General features: G+C 42.2%; 1 protein-coding gene across 3 annotated transcripts in view; it reads left to right on the top strand.

The window, feature by feature from the left end:
• The window catches only part of SFMBT2 (Scm like with four mbt domains 2), a 128,033-nt gene that overhangs the window by 23,642 nt on the left and 83,740 nt on the right, over positions 1-20,651 (top strand). For all 3 annotated transcript variants that reach the window (XM_068168823.1, XM_068168838.1, XM_068168831.1), the window contains exon 4: positions 949-1,189. In XM_068168823.1, the coding sequence (XP_068024924.1) occupies positions 949-1,189 (241 nt within the window). The remainder of the gene's footprint in view (positions 1-948; positions 1,190-20,651) is intronic.

Raw genomic sequence — 20,651 nt, forward strand, 5'->3', positions numbered from 1 at the left:
TGCTGCAGTGAGAAATCTTCCTGAAGAACCTGTTGCTACTGTAAGAGACGACTTTGTTTGGATCACTGCTGTCATGGCATTAAACCGCCTTTGTCTCCAGGTGATTTCTTGGCTTATTTTGAAGGGGGAAGGAGCTGCAGTGATGAAAAACTTCTTTTCCATCAACATCTGAAAAAAATTTTTTTAAATGCAATCCTTCCTGCCCTGTTTCATTTCCATTTTAACAGCAATGAAGTGTTGCAGGGTGAAGCACTATAATTGTCTACACTGGTGAATTAAAAGACAATGTTTATTATCAAGTTTTTCTGGAGGGAGCATCTTGCCTTAGGTTTCTGATTCAGACCAGCTCCAAGTGATCTGGTGCTGAAAGACAGAATTGGTTGAAGCTTGAGCTGGTGTGTAGTTTTCAGATGTTCTCCTTGGTCACCCTTGTACAGCATTCAGCCTTTGATGCTTGTCAAGCCTCAAGAGGTGCTTCACTGTTGGTGTATGACTGACTGTTGTAATTGGATTTAACTCCTAGAAGTCCCTAGTACCTGCTTTTCTACCTTTCATGTGTCCTGTGATTTGCCTGATGGAACTCTGCAGTGGGAAATTCAACTTCACTTGAGCTATGCCTCCTTTTCCCAGGCATTAGTGAGATTTGTAATGCTAAGATGGGTACCACTTGTCCCTCAGAAGTGGTGCAACTAATGTTGCTGCTGCTGGAGGGCCTCTGGAGCATTCAGGGCCTTGTGTAATGGGGTATATGCCAGTGAAGCAGGAATGGTCCTGCCCAGGCAGCTTGTGAAGAAGGTGATTTGATTAAGGAGCCCACTCAGCTCACGTCCTAACCCAGAGCTGCTTCTTAAGGGGAGCCTTGTCCTGCTTCTCTGGGAAGGGGGTGGGGGTAGGGGGGTGTCTCCTGCAAAGAAGAAAAGGTAATACTGTGCTTTTCTGATTCTGAAGGTTGAAATCAGCCTTCAAAGCAGCTTCCAGCCAGGGATGAAATTAGAAGTGGCCAACAAGACCAATCCGGACACATACTGGGTGGCTACAATCATTACAACATGTGGACAGCTCTTACTGCTTCGTTACTGTGGCTATGGAGATGACCGCAGGGCAGATTTCTGGTGTGATGTGATGACGGCAGATCTTCACCCGGTTGGATGGTGTACACAGAATAGCAAGGTCCTGATGCCTCCAGATGGTGAGTTCTGTGTGTTTTGTTAGGGTCGTGCTCCAGTCTTGGGCTGGTGGTTAAACTCCAGACTTGCTCTCAATCTGGTATTGGTACTCCATACCCTCAAAGGACATTGGCTGATGCAGTCTGGGTCATGTACTCATGGGTCAATGGATGATTCAGTTTGCCAGTCAGCCTCTAGCAAAGACCTTTTTGCTCTAAATGGTAACAGCTGAAGGGACTTCTGTAGGAAGGTGTCTTAACAAGGAAACTTACTGCTTAGTAGTAAAGCTGTCATTTCAGTTAGAGGAGAAAATTGTCCCATTCTTGTAGGAAGGAAAGATGAAATTCAGAGCAAGAATGAACTAAAATAAGTTCAGTTTGGATGTAACCAAAATCAGAATCTGGCTGTGCACTGAAGTGTTTTGCTCTGAAAGTTTAAAGCCTTCTAGTGCCTTGCGGTTCTGAATTCCAGTGGTGGAGACAGATGATCAAAAATAGTAAAATTTGATCATCGCAGGGCATGTCCCGATTAACAGCTCTTAGGTGCACAGAAGCTGAAAGCAAGAGCTGTGAGTTACTATGCGGAACAGTTTGTTAATACCACAATTTGATCTCTGGGGTGTATGAAAAGTAGGATTTTTTTTGGCTATATACATGAAGACAACAGCTGTGTATCCTTACCACTATGTAGCTCCAAGCAGAGATGCACTTGTCACTCTTAGTCAAATATATCCCTGCCATTATCTCATTTATTCTGGATCAAGAGAAGAAGGGGTGAATGTTTAGCCTCCAGCTTGTTCAGTTATTTAAGGAAAGTCTTATTTAAGTTTCCTGTTATATGTGGCTATTGAAAAAGAAGAGTATGTGCCATGTGTGACTGTCTCTGGTGTAGGTGATGCCTGATTTCTGACTAAAGTGATCTGTAGATGTGGTCTTTGAATCAGAGCTGACATCCTGGCCTTCTGGATGCTAAATTCTAAGAAATTTACCTTTTTGTTCTGGTCTGTGTGTTTTGCATTAACAGGATTGATTGCTTAAAAACAAAAAAAAAGAAAGACTTAAAGACAAATGTGTGAGAAATTTGTTGGCTTAGTAAATCACACTGATGTGAGAGGAGTTAAATATTTTATTTTATTGGTCTCTTAAACTGCCTTTTATTATGTGGATTATAATCAATGTTACCAGAAGGGTGTACAGCACTGTAAACTAAATCTCAATATGCAAGGATCAAGGGGTAAAAGATCTTATCAGCTACTGTAATGGAAAATAACGGTTGTCTTGTAACCAGAGGCAAATGCCTTGCATGGAGATGTTGAAATCTCCTCTTTAGGTTGTGGATACTTGGTGGGAACTGTCTTGCTTGGGTGACTGCAAATGTGCAATGTGTCATGTCTCCTTTCTTTTCTGGCTGGATGATGTAACTATATACCAGGGTCTTAAATTTGGGCAGCTGCCCTGTGTTTTTGTTTTGTTTTCCCACTCCCACTCTCTATTTAATATGTCTTAATGTAGTTTTCAGAAAGAATAAATTAATTTCAGAGGTTGCAATTTCAAGAGAGATTTAAATGTTTAAAAGCATAAGATGTATTTTGGAATGAGACATCTAAAATGACCAGGAGGATTTGATCCTTCAGGCCTTCTCTCACTTGGAAAAGAGGAAAAGAGAGAGGTCCTAAGTATGCTCATAAATCAGAGGTCCTCTGGGCCTGTTGTCAAAGCTGGGTATTCAAAAGACTGTAGCTCCCATTAGGACACCACAGGGTAGAAGCTGAGTTTTCAGGAGTGCCCCTTATCTTCCATAGGGAAAACTGAATTCTGAACAGGTTGCCTGGAGAAGTTGTGTTCAAGGTCAGGGCTGGATGGAGCTTTGATCAACCTGCTCTAGTGGAAGGTGTTCCTGCCCATGGGCAGTAAAGCTGGAACTTGGTGATCTTTAAGGTCCCTTCCAACTCAAACCATTCTATGACCAGCTTTGAAAAATAGCTTGTGAGCACTGAACTTACATGCAGATGTCTGGAGTTTGCCCTATGCTTAATTGCTGATCAGTGAATGTATCTTAGTGAGCCAAACTTCATTGCATTGCAGAGTTTTAACTGGTAGAGCCTGCAGAATCAGACTTTAGCTTGGTATTGGAGAAAGTTGGGGTTGTTCAACCTGGAGAAGAGAGGGCTCCAGGGAGACCTTACAGTAATGCTTCTGTGCTTAAAAGCCTATAGGAAAGATGGGCACAACTAATCTTATTTTTAGAAGGGCCTGTTGCAACAGGCAGATTCAGACTAGATCTAGGGAAGAGACTTTTCACATGGAGGGTGGCGAAACACTGGCCCAGGTTCCCTAGACAGGTGGTAGAAGCTCCATCCCTTGAAGCATTCTAGGTCAGGTTGGATGGGGCTCTGAGCAACCTGATCTACTTGAAGATGATGTTCCTGCTCAATGTGTGTGGGGAGTTGGATTGGATGACCTTTAAAGGTCCCTTCCAACCCTAAGCATTCTGATTCTAAAGTGTTCTCTATGAACTCTGTGGAGATTTATTTTTTTTTTTAATCATTGCTCACTCTCTTATTGCCAAACCTTTGGAAGAAATGAAAGGCAGCTTCAAATTGCATGTACCTGACACTGCCCAGTTTGTTTATAATGAGGATATCTGCTGGCAAGACCATGCAAACAGCAGGGCCAAGGCCAGTTACCTGTCATTAGTGTTTGATCTTAATTAGCATCTAAGAAGGACTTGTTTAATGGGCAAAATACCAGCACTGGGACAATGCTCTGGCTCAATTATGAGTCAGATCAAACTGATCAGGATGCATTTTATAAATGTGATGCCAGAGAAGAATGGTACAGAGTGACAGGATGAAGAACTTCATTAGGAGGGAGATGTGAGAAAAATGGGCCAGTTCAGTTTAGCAGATCAATAGAGCTTGATTTAATGCTCCGCACACACAGAGATTTTAAGGGGTGGCTGCCAAATACTTGTTGTTTATGATTGCAACAGCAGGAAGTCATTTAATTTACAGACTGTGACATGATGATTTATTGAGTGACGTCAGTATTGCATCATCGTGCCTGTGAGTATAATGTCATATTATGTCCTCTCATTGTGGTACAGTGCACTGGAATGAGACAGCCCAGGCCAAATACTTGAGTTTCAATGAACTGTATTGGCTTATGAAAAGATGGTGTGAGCGTGTGTGCTCCTCTGAGCTTCACCCTCCACTCCCCCCTTCCCTGCAGGATATCAAAGGAGTAAAATTGTAGTTACTTCAAGCTTTGCCATTAATTATATTTTTCTCATTACAAATCGGTGTGTAATTTGAATTTCAAACTCAACTATCCTGGCAGAATAGATCTGTTTACCATTCAAAGCAAAATGAAAATTATTTAAATTAGTTAATATAGAACTCATTTGAATGAATTGGATGTTTATTCATGAAGTAGCTGAGGCAAGTGTGAAGCTGTCCTTATGGTCTGTAGCTTTTGCACTGATCAGCTCTAAAGTCACGTCCTGGGACACAGATTTCTGTTTTATTGCATATTAACTGTGGTGTAGGTAGATGCTGCCTGATGTAGCTGAGTGTGAAATTTTCTTCCCTTCTGACAAGGCCCCTCAGCAATTATAATGCATATGAGAAAGGCCAACCTGCTTCGAAGTTCCCTGACTGTGGAAAGCTGAGGTGGTATAGCAGAATTTGGTTTTTACATTATGGAGGTGGGATGTAACACTGACAATCAGTTAATTAAATTTCCCACTGTTTTGGCCTTCATAGAAGCAGGGACAGCCTTTATCATAGAATCATAGAATGGCTTGAATTGGCAGGAACCTTAACAATCATTTAGTTCCATGCCTCTCACCATGGGTAGAAATGTCATCTACTAGACCAGGTTGCTCAAGGCCCCATCCAACCTGGTCTTAAATATTTTGAGGCATCCATGACTTCTCTGGGCAACCCGTTCCAGTGTTCCACCACCTTCATAGTAAAGAACTTCTTAATGTCTAATCTAAATCTATCCTGCTCTAGTTGAAAACCATTGTCCCTTGTCCTATCACCACATGCCCTTATAAAAAGTTATCCTATGTCTTATCCCTTTATGCCCTTTGTCCCTCCTATGAGGGGGATGTTGACCTACTCATCACAGAGCTAATGTGGTTGTTTCTCAACAGCCTCCATCCCTTGGGATGTTTTACCCACTGAGCATTAAAAACTGAAGTCTAACCAAACTTTCCATTACTAGCAGTTCCTTTTAAGTGTGAAAGGAAAAAGGCCTTTTGCCTCCTTTAGCCTGTTATTTCCATGTGCTGTTTTCCTTTGTTGATGACAGTTGGGTTCATGAACACATTTACTATCGGGTAGAAGAGCAGCATGGAGAACCTGACAAGCGTAGTAGCTAAATTATGCATTGTGAACCACGCGGAGAGCAGGAGCGTCTTTTGATTGACACTTGGGTGTTTTTGTACAGATTGCAGATTTACAGCTGAGCCAACAGAGCTGAATCTCTCCTGGCACTATCTTAATGCATTCTGGGATGCACTAAAGACACTGGAGGACAAGATTATTGTGTACACTTGTAATTGCCACGGTGGTTCTGCTTTAATGTTATTGACAGATGGAAATTCAAATAGGGCATTTTTTTGTGCAGAGCCATGCAGTCAGCTTGAATTGTGCTTGCTGTGTAAACCAGGAGATGGAGGAGACTGGAGGTTTAAAGAAATACAGTGGGAAGAGAACCAGGTCTGTATTCTGGCTTTACAATGAACTGGTACAGATGGGAGAAACCTCTGAGCACCATCTTTTGGTCAAGCGTTGGAACAGGCTGCCCAGGGAAGTGGAATGAGTCGCTGTCCCTGGAGATGTTCAAGAAGACATAGCACTTCGGGGCATGGTTTAATGGGCATGACCACAGAATGCCAGGCTGGAAGGGATCCAAAGGATCTTCTGGTCCAACCTTTCTAGGCAATAATATAGTTTAAATGAGATGGCCCAGCACGCTGTCAAGCTGAGACTTAAAACTTCCAATGTAGGGGAATCTACTACTTCTTTTGGGAGATAACTCCAATGTCTCAGCGTTCTCATGGTGAAAAATTGTCTTTTGGATATTGTTGGGTTCATGTCTGGACTTGATGATCTTAGAGGTCAAAACTCTAAGGATTTTGTGATTCTTTGCCTGGGTTTGGTAATCAAGATGATCAGTAGCACTGTGATTATGTAGGAAAGCACCCTTTGCTTATTTATTCCACCAATATAAGGAATTTTAAAGCTGAAAAGCCTGATCCTGGGGTGAAGTGAATTCCTCTCAAATATTTCTTCAGGTGAAATATGCCACTGATAGTGGGGGACATACAGCATTTTGCCTGCCCTGACTTGCTGTGAAGATGGATGTCATCATCTGGTCACTATTTTGAAGCAGTTTGTTGTTTCAGGTCAGGTTAACTTTTACCCTAGACCCAGGCTGAAGGAAGGAGATTACACTCAAATTCCAAGTGCTGGGTCTGATTCTGGGCAGGGAATGGATGAAAAAGGAGGTAAAATTTGTGACACAGCAAGTTGGGTTAACATCAAGTAACAACTCATTTTCTGTTTGGTTGTTGTTTTAAAAACCATTGTCACTGATGTAAGGGAGGGGAGAAGTGGATTGAATTGGTTATATCAAAACTTATGGCATGAAGTCTCACCAGCTTCTTTTTAGTCAATAGTCTTGACTGTGTTGCACAGCTGATTTGTGTGCAAGTTGTCAGATAGATGAAGAGATAGAAGGGAGAAGTTAGTTTTGAGCCTTTTTTCCCCCATTTTGGTAGTGCTCAGGTGAAATCAGTGCTGGATGCATTGGTTAGAACGGATGCTGTGGTTGGACTACAGCAGAAAGTTGTGGGCTTGAGAAAAACAGGGTGCGAGGATGGAAATGGGCCCAGTAAAGGGAGGAGACTAAAGAGGTGAGCAAACCTTGAGCAGTCACTTTCTGCTTGTGGTGCGGATTTGGTGTCATTCAAGACTTTGTAGGTGTGCCAGAGGCTTCTTTGAAGGGCACAGTTGCAGGTACTAGTGGTGATGTGACCCATACAGGTGCCTTTCAGCATCATTCTTGGAGGTCACTTGTGTCTGCAAAACTTGTCCAAAGGCTCTTCAGAGACAATGTTTCTGAAAATAGAAAGGACCTCCAGAGCTGCTCTCTCAGAAAATGAGATCATGAGGGTTTTTTAACCGAAACCAAATTCCTCTAGTAATCTCATCCCAGAAGACATAAAACTTAAACTATGCCTGCAGGTCAGTGATTACAGTGCAGGTAAAAGGATCAGGTGGGCACAATGGACTTCTCCTTTTATCTTTGTGAGGAGTTGGCTCACCTCCACCAACTTATCTGAGATGTTTGCTTTCCTGCTGGTATAATTCAGAGTAGATCTGGCCAGGGTTTAGCTCTTTCATTGAAGGCTCACCTGAAATATTACTTCCTAAGAGCTTGAGGCTGGAGAAAATCAGTAGACATTCAGTGAGCTTATGCTATTTTACATCAGCTCAGAACTGGGCCCTTGAGCCAAGTAAAATGAAAGTTGAAAATCTTCTTTGGCAGGTTGTACTGTTGAAGTCTGTGGCTATTCCTAAAGTACTATATAGTTGGGTTATATCTTTCCTTTTTTTGCCATCACTCCCCTGAATTTAGACTAACCTAATGTAAATAAATTGCAGGATTTCTTTATTTTAAATATTGCAAGTGACTCCTAGTGCAGTGTTTCATGTGTGCTTTTCAAGTCGACTTTAGTAAGGTATTAATTATGCAAGGGTGACGTTAGCATAAATAACTAGTCAGCAAATAAATGTCAATTGAATATTCTGTAAACATAGTAGGCAGCTTTATGCATTGGTATAGAACATTTAGCAGATTGTACTTAACAAGTACACAAAAATAGCAATTTTTTCTCTTTGCTTTCCTAATGATGGCAAAGAGGAGGTAAAAATAATGCCAGCTTATGCTGTAGAGCCTGGGGTGTTTGAACTGAGATTTGTCCTTAGTAGTAGCCATATTAGTTGACTCTGTCTCTTGGTATCTCGCAGCAGCTGGAAATCACTGAAGCATACCATGGTTTGGCATCAGCCTGCCAGCCCCAAGCAGACTTGCTCCCAAGAAGAACATATTTTCACTGCAGCACCCACAGTTTTTTTCCCCCTTCCCTTCCTTGGCATGACTCGGATCACTCTGTCTGGGTTGTGAAAATTCAAGAGTTAGCCCATTGCTTGTGTGGCATCTGGATAATGTTGTATTGATAGGGAAAATGGTCTTTTCACTATTGTGTGAAACTGCAAATCTTTTGCATGTGGTGCTGGCTTTAGTTAGTTTCAAAAGGTTTAATATTGCCAAGTTGAGGCCCTTTTGGGGTAAACTGAGTGTAACGGGCCTCCACGTGTCTTTTGGGAACGTAAGTAGCTGTTGAGCTACTGTGCAAATATGACAAAGCCTGGCCAGTGGGACAGGATTTGCAAAAGGTTTGAGTTGTAGATTTTATCAGATGCGGAGGGTTTTGAGCATCTCCAGGTCTGCTGGGCTTGAGGTCAGCTTTTCTGTCTTGATTTTCCTTTTAATGTAATTTTTCAGGTCCAGAGGCACAGTTGCGGAAAACCTTGCAGGGATGAGAAGCTGGAAGGTTTGTAAGGTGGACTTAGGAGTAAGTGGTTTATCCTGGGGTTTCTGGTGTGAAGCTTGTACAAAGAGACACTGTGTGAGTGGGCATTGCAAAGTGTGTACTGCTCTGGCTTTATCTGGGACCTCCATGAGTGCTGGAAGATACTGAGGGGGAAAATAATGCTTTGGTAAGCATTAAGTCGTCTGTTACTTTTCTGGAGTGCAGTAATGGTCTTTAGGGATTATACCCACCATGGGGCTCCCAGTTTTGGTTCTGCAATGACTGTGGTGATGGGGTACCAAGATTTTCCTTGGAGTGAAGCCTTATCAGTTGGGTTCACTCGGTGCTTCCCTATTGAAATTTTAGTGGAACTGACTCAAAAAAGGTGGTTTTACCCTTCATAAAAACTATAAGTGCAAGGTCTCTGCTTCGTTCTTTGTAATATTTTCCTTTGGAAAAAAGTAATTATTAGTCCCCTCAAATGTCAAAAAAAGTTGTTTGTGGGATTAAACGCCCAAAAATAGTGTCTTGAGTTGCAGCAGTGCCTTACGAGTTTCATATATGGGTGCTGGTCCCTCCGTGCACTTTTACCTGGGTTAGACTTTCTTTCATGAGTCTCTCCTTGGGCATCGTCCTGAGATGTTTTCTCAGATGTGCCACACGAGGTACTTCAGTGCCTGTGGAACCCAGCCCTTCCTGAGGATCAGGCATTTGAAAAACCAAAGCCATGCAAGATGGTTTAGGTTCTCTTTTGGAAAAAAAAAAATAAAAAGGAAAAAAGCCCAAAGCTTGTACAAGAAAGAAGCTCTGTTTGTTAAAAGCAAGAAAAGAACACACTTTAATCAAACCCCAATTTTCCAGTTAGAAGCCATTTCAGCAGAAGCATACTCAGCAAGCCTGGTTTCCAGGGACAACGACATCTGCTTATGCTGTGTTTATATTTATTTATTCTCACAAAAAAGTGGAGCAAGGGAAACAAGAACAGAGCTGACTAGACAGTTTGTGGTCCATTGTGGCAGAGATGCACACAGTGATCATGGACACCAAAACTGCAGTGGGACCCCGTAGTGCACCTAAAATGCCTGCTCGGCATCCTTTTTGATGTGCCTCCTTTTGCTGTTGTTTTGTTTTTGTCATTGTTTTGTTGTTGTTTGGTTTTGTTTTCTTGTTTTTGTTTTGCTTTGTTTCTAACTGCTCAGGGTTAAGGAAATTTTTGGCCTGCACCCCGATGAGGTATTAGTGCAGCTTCTTAGAGGTGATAATTTCACTAATTAAATTGCCCCATCACAGTTCCTAATGGATTTTTGCACACTTACAGGTGGAAAGTACTTTAAGCATAACTTATTCTCATTCCTGGACTGGACTGAGCTATGTAGTGAAATAATATTACGTAGTTTTACAGCTAACATTGAGAATAATACAGCAGTGTGTATGCTAGTGTGTTACTAACCCACCTTGCAGCATGGGCTTCATCTGTAAGCTGTCTGACAGCCAAAGAAGAGTTCAAGAAGGGGTTTCGCCAGTGGAGTGAAGCTTGACAGCAAATAACTGAGGCATACCAGTACTGAAATGAATGCACTTTCAGAGTGTTCTTACCTTTCATGGGGAGGACTCTCTGTCCTGACTTTTGTTTCCATGTAGTTCTAGTGGTGCTTGGTACCTTCCTCCGTAAATGACTGATGTTGCCATTTCCATAGCAGGAACGCTGTAAGCAGTCATATGGTTTGCAATACTGTGAAAAGTCCATTCTGAGTGGTACAGGGAAAACTGAACAATTTTATTTCGGTCTAGTTTTGGGCTGCCCAGTTCAAGAGAGACAAGGAGCTACTGGTGAGAGTTCAGTGGTGGCTACAAAGATGCTAAGGGGACTGGAGTATCTCTCTGAGGAGGAAATGCTGGGATAGCTGGCATTGTTTAGCCTGGAGAAGAGCAGACTGAAAGAGGATCTTACCAAGGGTGGGTGTCAAGAAGATGGGGCTAGACTTTTTTCAGCGGTGCCAAGTGACAGGACAAGTGTGAACAGATGCAAGATGGAACACAGGAAACTCCACATAAACTTAAATAGAAACTTCTTTTCTTTGTGGTGCCAGCAGTAGACCAGGCTACTCAGGCAGGCTGTGGAGTCTCCTTCTCTGGAGATTTTTCAGAACCTCCCTGGACATGAACCCATCCAATCTTCTCTGGGTGACCCTGCTATAGCAGAGTGGTTGGACTAGATGGTCCCTTCCAACTCCTACTATTCTGTGATTCTGTAATTCCAACTATCCTGGTGTGATTAGAGAAGCAGTACCTTGTGTACAAGCAACAGTGGAGCTGAGGATCAGACTTAGTGCAATGAAAACTGAAAGCCTAATCCCTTTATAAAGAGTCTGGAGGGGGATGGAGGTAGGGGAAAGAAAAGCAGTGATTTTCGTGGACTTTGACAAGTTATAAATATATCCTGAGTGAAACCAATAGTGTGGGGGCTTTATGAAAGATTTAATGAATAAATATTTCATGCCCACATGGTGCTTCTTCAGTATTGCGTGCTGTTGGTTAAAAGCAATAAACAGAGAACCTCCTTCAGGGTTTGTTTGGGCTTTTAAATTAAACTAATTTAATCAACTTTTTCAGTCAAGCTTGATATTAGTTCATTTTTGTATACAGCACTGTAGTCAGATCTGTTTGTTTTCTCCTGATACCTGTTCTCCTCTTTGGAAGAGGCTTGAATATCAAAGAACAATTTGTTTCATCCTGCCTTTATGACATGCATCTGGGATTTCATGTCAGGGAGCACAGCCTGACTTTCTCCTTATCCTACAGTTTGAACAATCAGCCATTCTCTACCATGACAGCTGTAGGTGTGGTGAGACCCCAGCAGAGGTTTTCATTATCTGTCAGGGAGATCATTTGAATGTGTTGGTTGTTACTGAATATAAGCAAGCAGGCAGCTTTTGGGCTTTGAAGCCTTCAACATCCAGTTTTCTGCTGCTTGAAGGACCAGAACTAGACAGAACTAGTCTGGTGCCATGTTAGGCAGTGAGGCTTGCTGAGGTTTATGCAATGAGATTGAAATACTCCTCAAGCTCAGCCTATTGGCAGAGTTCAGGCTGGAGTGTGGTAGTGCCATTGCTTTATGGTTCACTGTCACAAAAAGTCAGAGAATGGTAAGGGTTGGAAGAGGCCTCTGGAGATCAGGTGGTCAGGATATATTTTAGCTCTGTGCTCCATGTTTTTGTAATACTTTAAAAAGAATCCTCTGAGACTTGGGAGCAGCAGGACTGTTGCCAATTGATTCTTTCACAGCTGGACCATGTAAGAGAATATCACAGTAGGGAGGTAAAAGCAAGGGTGATTGATCAGAGGGGTAGAGCTAACTTTGAGAAGGTATCTGCAGGCAGGGGCTCTCAATGAGCTGAGGATCTCTTTATACTTGGATAGATGTACCTTTGAATAGGTGGAGTTGGACACAAGTGCATGGTTTAGGGCAATTCTCAGCTTCTTTTGCCATGAAAAGGAGTGAAAGTGCCTTCCTCTTTCTTCCCCCCTCCCCCTCTATTTCTCCACGACCACTGATCTGGAACTATTTCTTTTTGTAGTGGTCAGCTTCAGGAATGGAAATGTATCCCTTTCTGCTGGATGGAATATGTCCCCATGAGGTTTGTTCCACACCAATGGCATCGACAAAAAAAGAGGGGGTTACTCTAGAAACTGAGAAATCTTTGCTTGTCCAAACCCATGTAGAGCTACATATATATCTATATTTTTTTTTTCCCTGTGGTGTTATTGGGCAGTATGTGAGCTCTTGTCTGTATAGAGCAAAGCCCAAGCCCTTGGCACAGCAAAATGGTTCAACTTTGGTAAAGGCTGATGGAGCAAAAATTTTTGCAGTACTGCTGAGCTGCAATACTTAACTGATCCAGCCCAAAGTGTTGGCAGAACCAATTTCTGCTGTGGCTTTAGACCTCCTGAAAGGCAATCACATTTCAGTGGGACTCAAGGTCTGTTTAGGATGCTCAGAAGACTTAAGATGAGCATTGGAGACCCCACTGCTTCACCTTCTGCTGCTCACAATTCTGGTCACAGTCAGCAGGATGAAACTGCAGCTGCTGCTGTGACTAAACCATTGGTTTTGGACTTGACATTTAGTACAAGTTGTTCTGGAGAAACAAAGATACAGAAGAAAAAGAGTAATTGCAGAATTGAGGCTGAGACTCTGAATAAGAATCTGTATTTCCAAGGAAGTATTGCAGGAAAAGGCTGCAGACATCAGGCTATTCTGAGGAGGGATTTCCTGAGATTTCTTAAGCAGCAGGTGAAATGGAGTAGATTTTTTGGAAGGTACTTTTGAAATAATTTCATGTGAGATCTCCATTTGATTGTTGCAAAACCCCCCTTCCATCCATTGCATAAACCAAAATCCTTCTCCCAAGATATTTAAGTGATAAAGGGTGGATGTAAATTAATTTACAATTAAAGTCACAATGAGACATAATAAATGTGGTTGAGGGGGCAATAGGAGTGCTGGTCCTTGTGCTCTGCTTAGCCACCATTTGACATCATCCAACTAGTTGATGCAAACCACGTGAATATAGAACAAAATGCGTAACAGCTGAGAGTGTTCACTGTTGAGAAGATTTGCAGCCCTATTTGTACCCTTGGAGAGTTGTCATCAACAGGACTTCAATGTCATTTTTCAAGCAAATACCCCTGAAGCGTGCAGTTAATTCACTGATGTCTCTGGGGATCTCCACACCCCGAATATCCAGCAGTGAAAATAGGAGGTCATACCACCTCCTGGGACATGTGGTCTACAACTACAGAGCTAGAAAGCCCAGAAACCATAGAAAAATAGAAGGATTGACCCTGAAATCATAGCAGTAAGTGCAAACTACTCCTTTTTGACATGGTTAACTAATGCTAAGCTGAATGACTTTTAAAAAAGTAAATTGTTCTTTAAGAATTATTTTTTAGGTATTTCAAGTAGCCATTCCAGATAATTGCATATAATTTTTCTTCTTCAGTCTTCTGTAACTTTCCTCAGAGGAGTTTTGGACTGGAAATGCCATCTCAAGTGTAAGACTAGGTCTAGGGAGTTGATGTGGTGATATAATACATAAAACATTGAGAGACTTAAGTGCCATCGGAGGCATCTGTGGAGACTTTAAAACCTACTGTTCACCTTGGAAGTCAGGCACAGTTTTGGGTTTTATGTGAGAAGGAGGTGACTTTCTGTGCATTCCTGTAGGGTCTGGAAAGGATAAATAGTACAAGGGACTTGATTGAGTGTATGCCAATGCCATTGTACACAATTTTTTCAGTGGATCTTTTTTGATTAAGTGGAAGGCTTGAAAGTGTTTATTAGAACTGAGTAGACATGAGAGGACTTTTTGTGCTCTTTTAAGCTAAGGACAAGCCAATGTGTCTACTGCTGTCTTCAGCAGAGCATACCTTTAGATGCACCTAGGGACACCTCATATTTTGCTTGTGAAGAGCGTGCGTATAACAAACTTGGGAAGCTTCTAGTGGCAGATGCAAGTGCCAGCATGATCCCAAGCCAGCTGTGACTTGTATTTGATTTTTCCCTCATTATGCATGATAATATGGGTTCCCAGTCACCATGGAAGGGGCATGCTTTATGAAGTGGACCATATGCTCCTGGAGCCTGTGAAGCCTGTACTCTTATGCTGTGTAGAGACTGAAGTGATGATCCTATAAGACATTTTCCTGATGACAAATAAGGTCACTTCCTCTAACCCACATTCTGGGTCAGTTCTAGCCCTTTTGCATGATGCTGGGAAGCTTTTGTTTTGAATTCCCAAATGATTTGTCTCTATGTGTGTGCTCTCATTGATTTTTGGTTACAAAAGAAGAAAAGATCATCAACAGGCAAATAATTATGCTTGAGGACATGATGAAACTCTTCCTAAATAATGGTTCATTTTGTGTGGTGAAGCAGAACATCCACTTTCTGTGTTTGTGTGGGGGGGAAACCCTCACTTTTCTCACATTGTCATTATCAGGGATGGATAAAGAAATAAAGGGAAAGTCAGCATTTAGGTCATGGTGTAAAAATGTGGCTGTTTCCTAAGGTGTTGGAGTTAATCCAGAAGGCATACCCAGGGAAAACTTTGTCAAACTCAGGAAATGATCCTGCTTTGTATTGTACAAGTTTTACTGAAGAGGCCCTGCAATGAAGATTATATAGAGCACAGAGAGGGGGAAATCTTGGCATTATTTACACCTTGATCTTTTGACTACTGAAGCTATTTCTTCCACCGAATCTCACTTTGTTTTGAGCCATTCTGCTGTTGTCCTTGAACTTGTCAGTCCAGACATCAGCAGGTGGCTCCATTTGGAAGGCCTGATTCCTGTAGAGTATCTACAAAATTTAGATAGAAACAAAGAAGCCAGAAATGCTCAGAGATTAAGAGCTCAGCAACTGGCTGAATGAACCATGGCTCTGCACTAAGATTTATGAATCCTCAATCAGGACAAGGGGCAGTGGACATAAACCGGAACACAGAAGGTTCCACATAGACGTAAAAAGCAATTCTTCACTTTGAGGGTGGCAGAACATGGCAACAGGTTGCCCAGAGAAGTTGTGGAGTCTCTGTGGTATTCAAAACCCACCAGAATGTGTTTCTGGGTTATTTGCCCTAGGTGATAGTGCTCAAGCAGGGGAATTGAACTAGGTGATCTTCAAAGGTGTCCCTTCCAACCCCAACCATTTTGTGATTTAGCAGTGAAGGCATTGGGATTCATGACAGTATAATCATCTCCAGCACGTCCAAGACTGATACAGAAACTACATTTTAGAATTCAAAGGAGGTTTGGAGCACTGTGAAAAAGCTGCTGGTATTTCAAGATCTATAACATGTTATTCTCTCTTCAGCTGATGCCTTGCATAACATTCCACGTTGATCTCCAATTCAGATCTAAACTCTTCAAAGTTTAGAGGATGTTTTTGATCCTGGGATTTATAGTTCAAGCCCTTTTCTAGTTACAAGTGAAGGAAATGCATGTTTAGCAAGTGCAAAATGAGCCTTGATGGAGTATTTCTTTGATGGTGTTGTGATGATGATTATGAATTTACATCTTGTGCATAGGATGTTAAGCACCTCGTGGGGCATGGCTGTGCTTAGACTGTACCATTAATTTCAGGAAGGATGCATGATGAATGTTCATAAGGCCCTCTAGGTTCTGATTTGTGGTTCTTACATCACATAGCCGAGAGGCTCCAAAGTGATTAAATAGGATTTGATCATTAGAAGCTGGCAATACAATTCTGATTAATTACGGAACACGCTGCAAAGAGCAAAATGAGTGTGTTTGTTTCTTTTGTTTAACATATGCTTCTGCTTTATGGGGTGTCAGAAGGTGAAGTCATAGTGAATGAGGCTGGTAGTCTATTTTCATGATAATGTGGGAGTGTATTGGCTGACTGTTTGTGTCATTGGGATGGTTGGATTTCCAGTACTGTCCCATGCTCTGAGCATGAGCATTGAAGTCTGGGTAGAACCTCAGGCAAATCATTAAATCTGACCTAGTGCATCCTGTTTTGCTGCTTATACATTGTAGCACTCTTCCTCACTACCTCAAGCACTATGGCACCAGCCTCTGCCCTGAGCCCTGCCAGAGTTTTCTCATGAGTTATCCCTCTGCTTCTCATCACTGAGATCCATCTTTGCCATTGTGTTGGGGATCCAGGCTGAAACTATTAATGGCTTGCTTTTTCTTTCAAATCACTGCTAGTGTCACCAAAACAGGGCACAGTTTGATCCTGCCCATCTGTGGCCATATAGCCAGGGACACGTTTCACCTGTCTGTAACCACAAGACCTGATAATCTCAAGTGACATCAGACTAGATGCTTACATTTTAAATACACTGTCCAGGGTGAGGTGAATGTAGACTTGTAATGTCTGTCTAAAGGCAGAAAAACTAAAATATGTGCTCTTGGCTATTCTCTGGGTCTCATGCACAGCTAGTGAATTTGATAATGGGGGGGAGAGAACCATTAAGCATTAGCCATAACTTCCATCCTTCTTTAAACTTTTAATTGGTGTTTCCCACCAGCGCTAAGAGAGTGTTGTCTTAATTTATTCTTCTGTAATGTATTAAACACTATGATGCATATAATAAACTGCAAGCATCATCTCCATTAACTCTCACCTTTCTGTGCAAGATGGAAAATGGAAAAAAAAAAAAAACAACAATTCCAGAATGGTTTTCTTGGACAAGAGGTCCCTTTATAGGTCCTGTATGTTTTGGTTCTTTTGTTCATAGTGGATATTTGCTGTAGACTTTTGGCATTGCCTGGGAAAAAAAGGTAATTGTGCAGTGAACTCATTTATGCTTTATGTAAGAACATTGTGCTGCTGCACATTTGCTGCGTTTTACAGCGCTGTCTCCAAAGACTAGCCTTCAGAAAGTGACTGCAGGATTTAGAAGTGAGAAAAGGCACTTAGTATGTGAGATAATTGGATAGAGTTTGGGGGCATGAGGTCAGAGCCTTGGGCACAATATTTATGCTGCAATGACGTTCCCTTACAGAATTGTCCATAACTTTTAGACGTTATGCTGTGGAATCCATTCAGGTCTGGCTTGTGAGATCTCAGAGACACAGGATATAAAAGTGCCTCTGCTGTCCATTTGTGAAGATGAGCCAAAGGGAGAGCATTTGGATCAGGACCAAGTGACCTCCAAATCTTTCCTCAAGTAGCTCCACTTTCTAGCAGCAGCAAGATGTGGTGCACTGCAGTATTGTGCAAAAGACCCACATAGGAATTCATAATAACTATTGGCATGGTTCAGTGTGTGTGCAGTGGTGGTCAGAGAAACTAATTCAGGGAATGAACCAAGCTGATGATTATATTGCAATAGTGTTGGCTGTGAATGCTGACTTGGATGGGGATTTATGCAAAGCTTATGAAAGACAAGGGGAAATGGTCTCAAGTTACACTGGGAAGGTTTAGACTGGACATTAGGTAAAGCTTCTTTACTGAAAGTGGTCAAGCATTGGAACAGATTGCCCAGGGAAGTAGTGGAGTCACTGTCCCTGGAGATGTTCAAAAAGCATGTAGACGTGGCACTTCTGAAAGCGGTTTAGTGGGCTTGGTGGTGTTGGGTTGACAGTTGGACTCAGTCTTAAAGGTCTTTTCCAACCAAAACAGTTCTGTGATTCCATGAAGTGCTATATGTAGGCTTTACCAGGATGATGATGGGCAAGCAGCTCACATACATCCTTCCTCATGGCTTTCAAAACTTTTAAACCAGGATTTTACAAAGCGTCTCTGCACATCTCTGTCTAATTGTGACAAGAAATCTGTGATTGCAAAGGTGACTAGAAGCGTTCTTGGTTTTCAGAGAGGCTACAGTTTGGGGAAAAAGCAGAGCAGCTGCCTGCCAAGTGCAGTTTTTTGCGGGGGATATGGTGTGTGTACATGTTTCTTATGCAGGCACACACCCAACCCATCTTCTGCAATATCACTTTCTGACCTGAGCTGCTTCTGAGCCCTTTGGTCAAGGTGCTGATTTAGCCCAGAAAATGGAGCTCTTATAATTTTACTATTATTTTTTTAATCTCTATGGGATAAAAATGTATTCAGAAATTACAATCAAAATACTAGGGCCCCCCTCTGACTTGAATGCCCCCAAACTGCTGATTTGACAAGGCATTCATTAAGACTCTTGGGTCTGAAGACGGGGAGTTTGAGCTCTTATTGCACATGATACATCTCTTCTGTGTGCTGAGCATGGTGCTTAATGCAACCAGAAGAAAAAATAATCAAGGAACGTACCATGGAGGCTTGGGGTTAAGTGGTGAGTGCCGTGGAGTTTGGATGCTCATTTTCACAGTGAGCTGTCACCCTAATGGACATTGATACTAATGATGGAGGAACCCCTACTGTTATATGGTTTGTTCAGAGCTCTCAAATGCTGGGCATTGCCTGGCTTTCAGAAATACCTTCCAGGAACTCTCTGTGTGCGCACATCTGAGACCATTTAAGTCAGCTATTGCTGCATAGTTTCTAATACTGTTGCTGATGATAATGAAATTTAGTTACCTTGTACTGAGATCTGATTTGGCAGACAGCAATGTTATTGCTACACATAAAAGACTGTATTATCTCATTTTGGGTAAGAGTGAAGCTAAGATGTTTTGGAGAAGTAGAAAATCACTTGCTCTGAATGGAGCATTGTGACCTTTGCATCAGGTTTTCTCCTAATCTCTCACATAAGTAACCAAAATTAAAATTGGCCCTTTTCCATCATTGGATGTTACAGCAAAATCAGAATAATTAGCCTGCAGATACAAGAAACCAGATGGCTGACCCAGGTGATAAGTTTGTCTGGAGGATCTTTTATGGTCCTCTAGGAGTTGACAGGTAGCTGCTCTTCCCAATTCGAGAGAATGAAAGAATGGTTTCAGTTGGAAGAGATAATTGAGTCCAGCTGTTGACCTAACACCACCCCGGCCATTAAACCTTGTCCTGAAGTGCCATGTCTACCTGCTTTTTGAACATCTACAGGGGTGGCAGCTCTGCCACTTCCCTGGGCAGCCTGTTCTAATACTTGACAACTCTTTCAGTAAAGAAATTTTTCCTGATAATCAATCAAAACCTCCACAGGTGCACTTTGAGGCAAATGGGGGTGTTACTGCTGCTTGTTACCTAGTCTAGATGACAAGATTTCATGGTTGTGTTCCAAGTGAAATGAATATAAAAACACTTAAAAACTTAAATAGGGTTATGCATGGTAAATGCTCTAAAAGTTGAATGCTTCATCCTTAACTACACCCAGTTGAGGCTCAAGGTCAGCAGGTGATGTTTTGTTCTGGCTGAGGGACCAGGTTTCATCCCCGCAAGGCCAAAAGTAGGAAGAAACAAGTTCCCTCTGTCTCTTGCCATGTCCCATCTGTGTCTCACTTTCCCTCCTCCACCATTCCCACAGTCCCAAGGGAAAACAGAGTTGTGTCTCAGTGGTCCTTGCTTGCACAAAGTCTGCTTACAGTGGCGTGACAAGTGCAAACAGAGCTGATAAATTTGCTGCTGTTCTTTATCTACATAATCTGATTGCAATTGATAGATAATGCCACTGAGAGAGAGCAGAGCCACTTCCCATTATCAACAAACCTCTCCTTTTTAGCCTGCCTTTTCTATTTTTTTTTTTTTTTTTTTTTGTAAATAATCTGGTGCAAGCAGAGTATTGACTTTAACTGAAGGGAAGTAATTAATCACAGTACTTATGAGTAGATCATTTACTGCAGCTTGCATGCAGGGATGGGTACCTGAGGCCATTGTAGTCAGTCAGTCAAGGCAGACTGATACAGGTTAATGGCACAGGGTCACCACACTGTTGGGATTTATTAGGCAAATTTCTTTTTTGATCTTGGGTAGTTTAACTTGTAAGCAGAAAGCAGTAGCAGCAAGCTCACATGAAGAGTGTGTCTGTTTCCATCATGTTCTGTTTGGGGTAGAGGCAGCTGAATGTACGGTGTGGAAGTGCCTCTGCTGTTGCTGGTGGTTACCCTCCTGCCTGTTTTTTCTTGCAGGGTAAACTGCCTTGCTAGGCTTCTTGAGCTGGAGTGGGCTAGTGGAGAGGCTGCTTCAATATCTTAGAATCGCAGAATGCACTGGGTTGGAAGGGACCTCTAGACATCTAGTCCAGCCCCCCTGCCATAAGGAGGAATATTCCCTGACTTAGATCGGGTTGCTCAGAGCTCTATCAAGCTTGACTTTGAATGTTGTCAGGAGTGCTGCCTCCACCACCTCTCCAGTATCTAACCACCCTCATAATAAAGAGCTTCATCCAAATATCCAAACTTAATCTATCATTCTCTAGTTTAAAATCATTGCCACTTGCCCTATTGTTGCATGCCCTGGTAAATAGTCCA

Source organism: Melanerpes formicivorus, unplaced genomic scaffold (genome assembly GCF_026170545.1).
Source record: "Melanerpes formicivorus ecotype bairdi unplaced genomic scaffold, bMelFor1.0.p_v2 SCAF_3, whole genome shotgun sequence".
Taxonomy (NCBI): domain Eukaryota; kingdom Metazoa; phylum Chordata; class Aves; order Piciformes; family Picidae; genus Melanerpes; species Melanerpes formicivorus.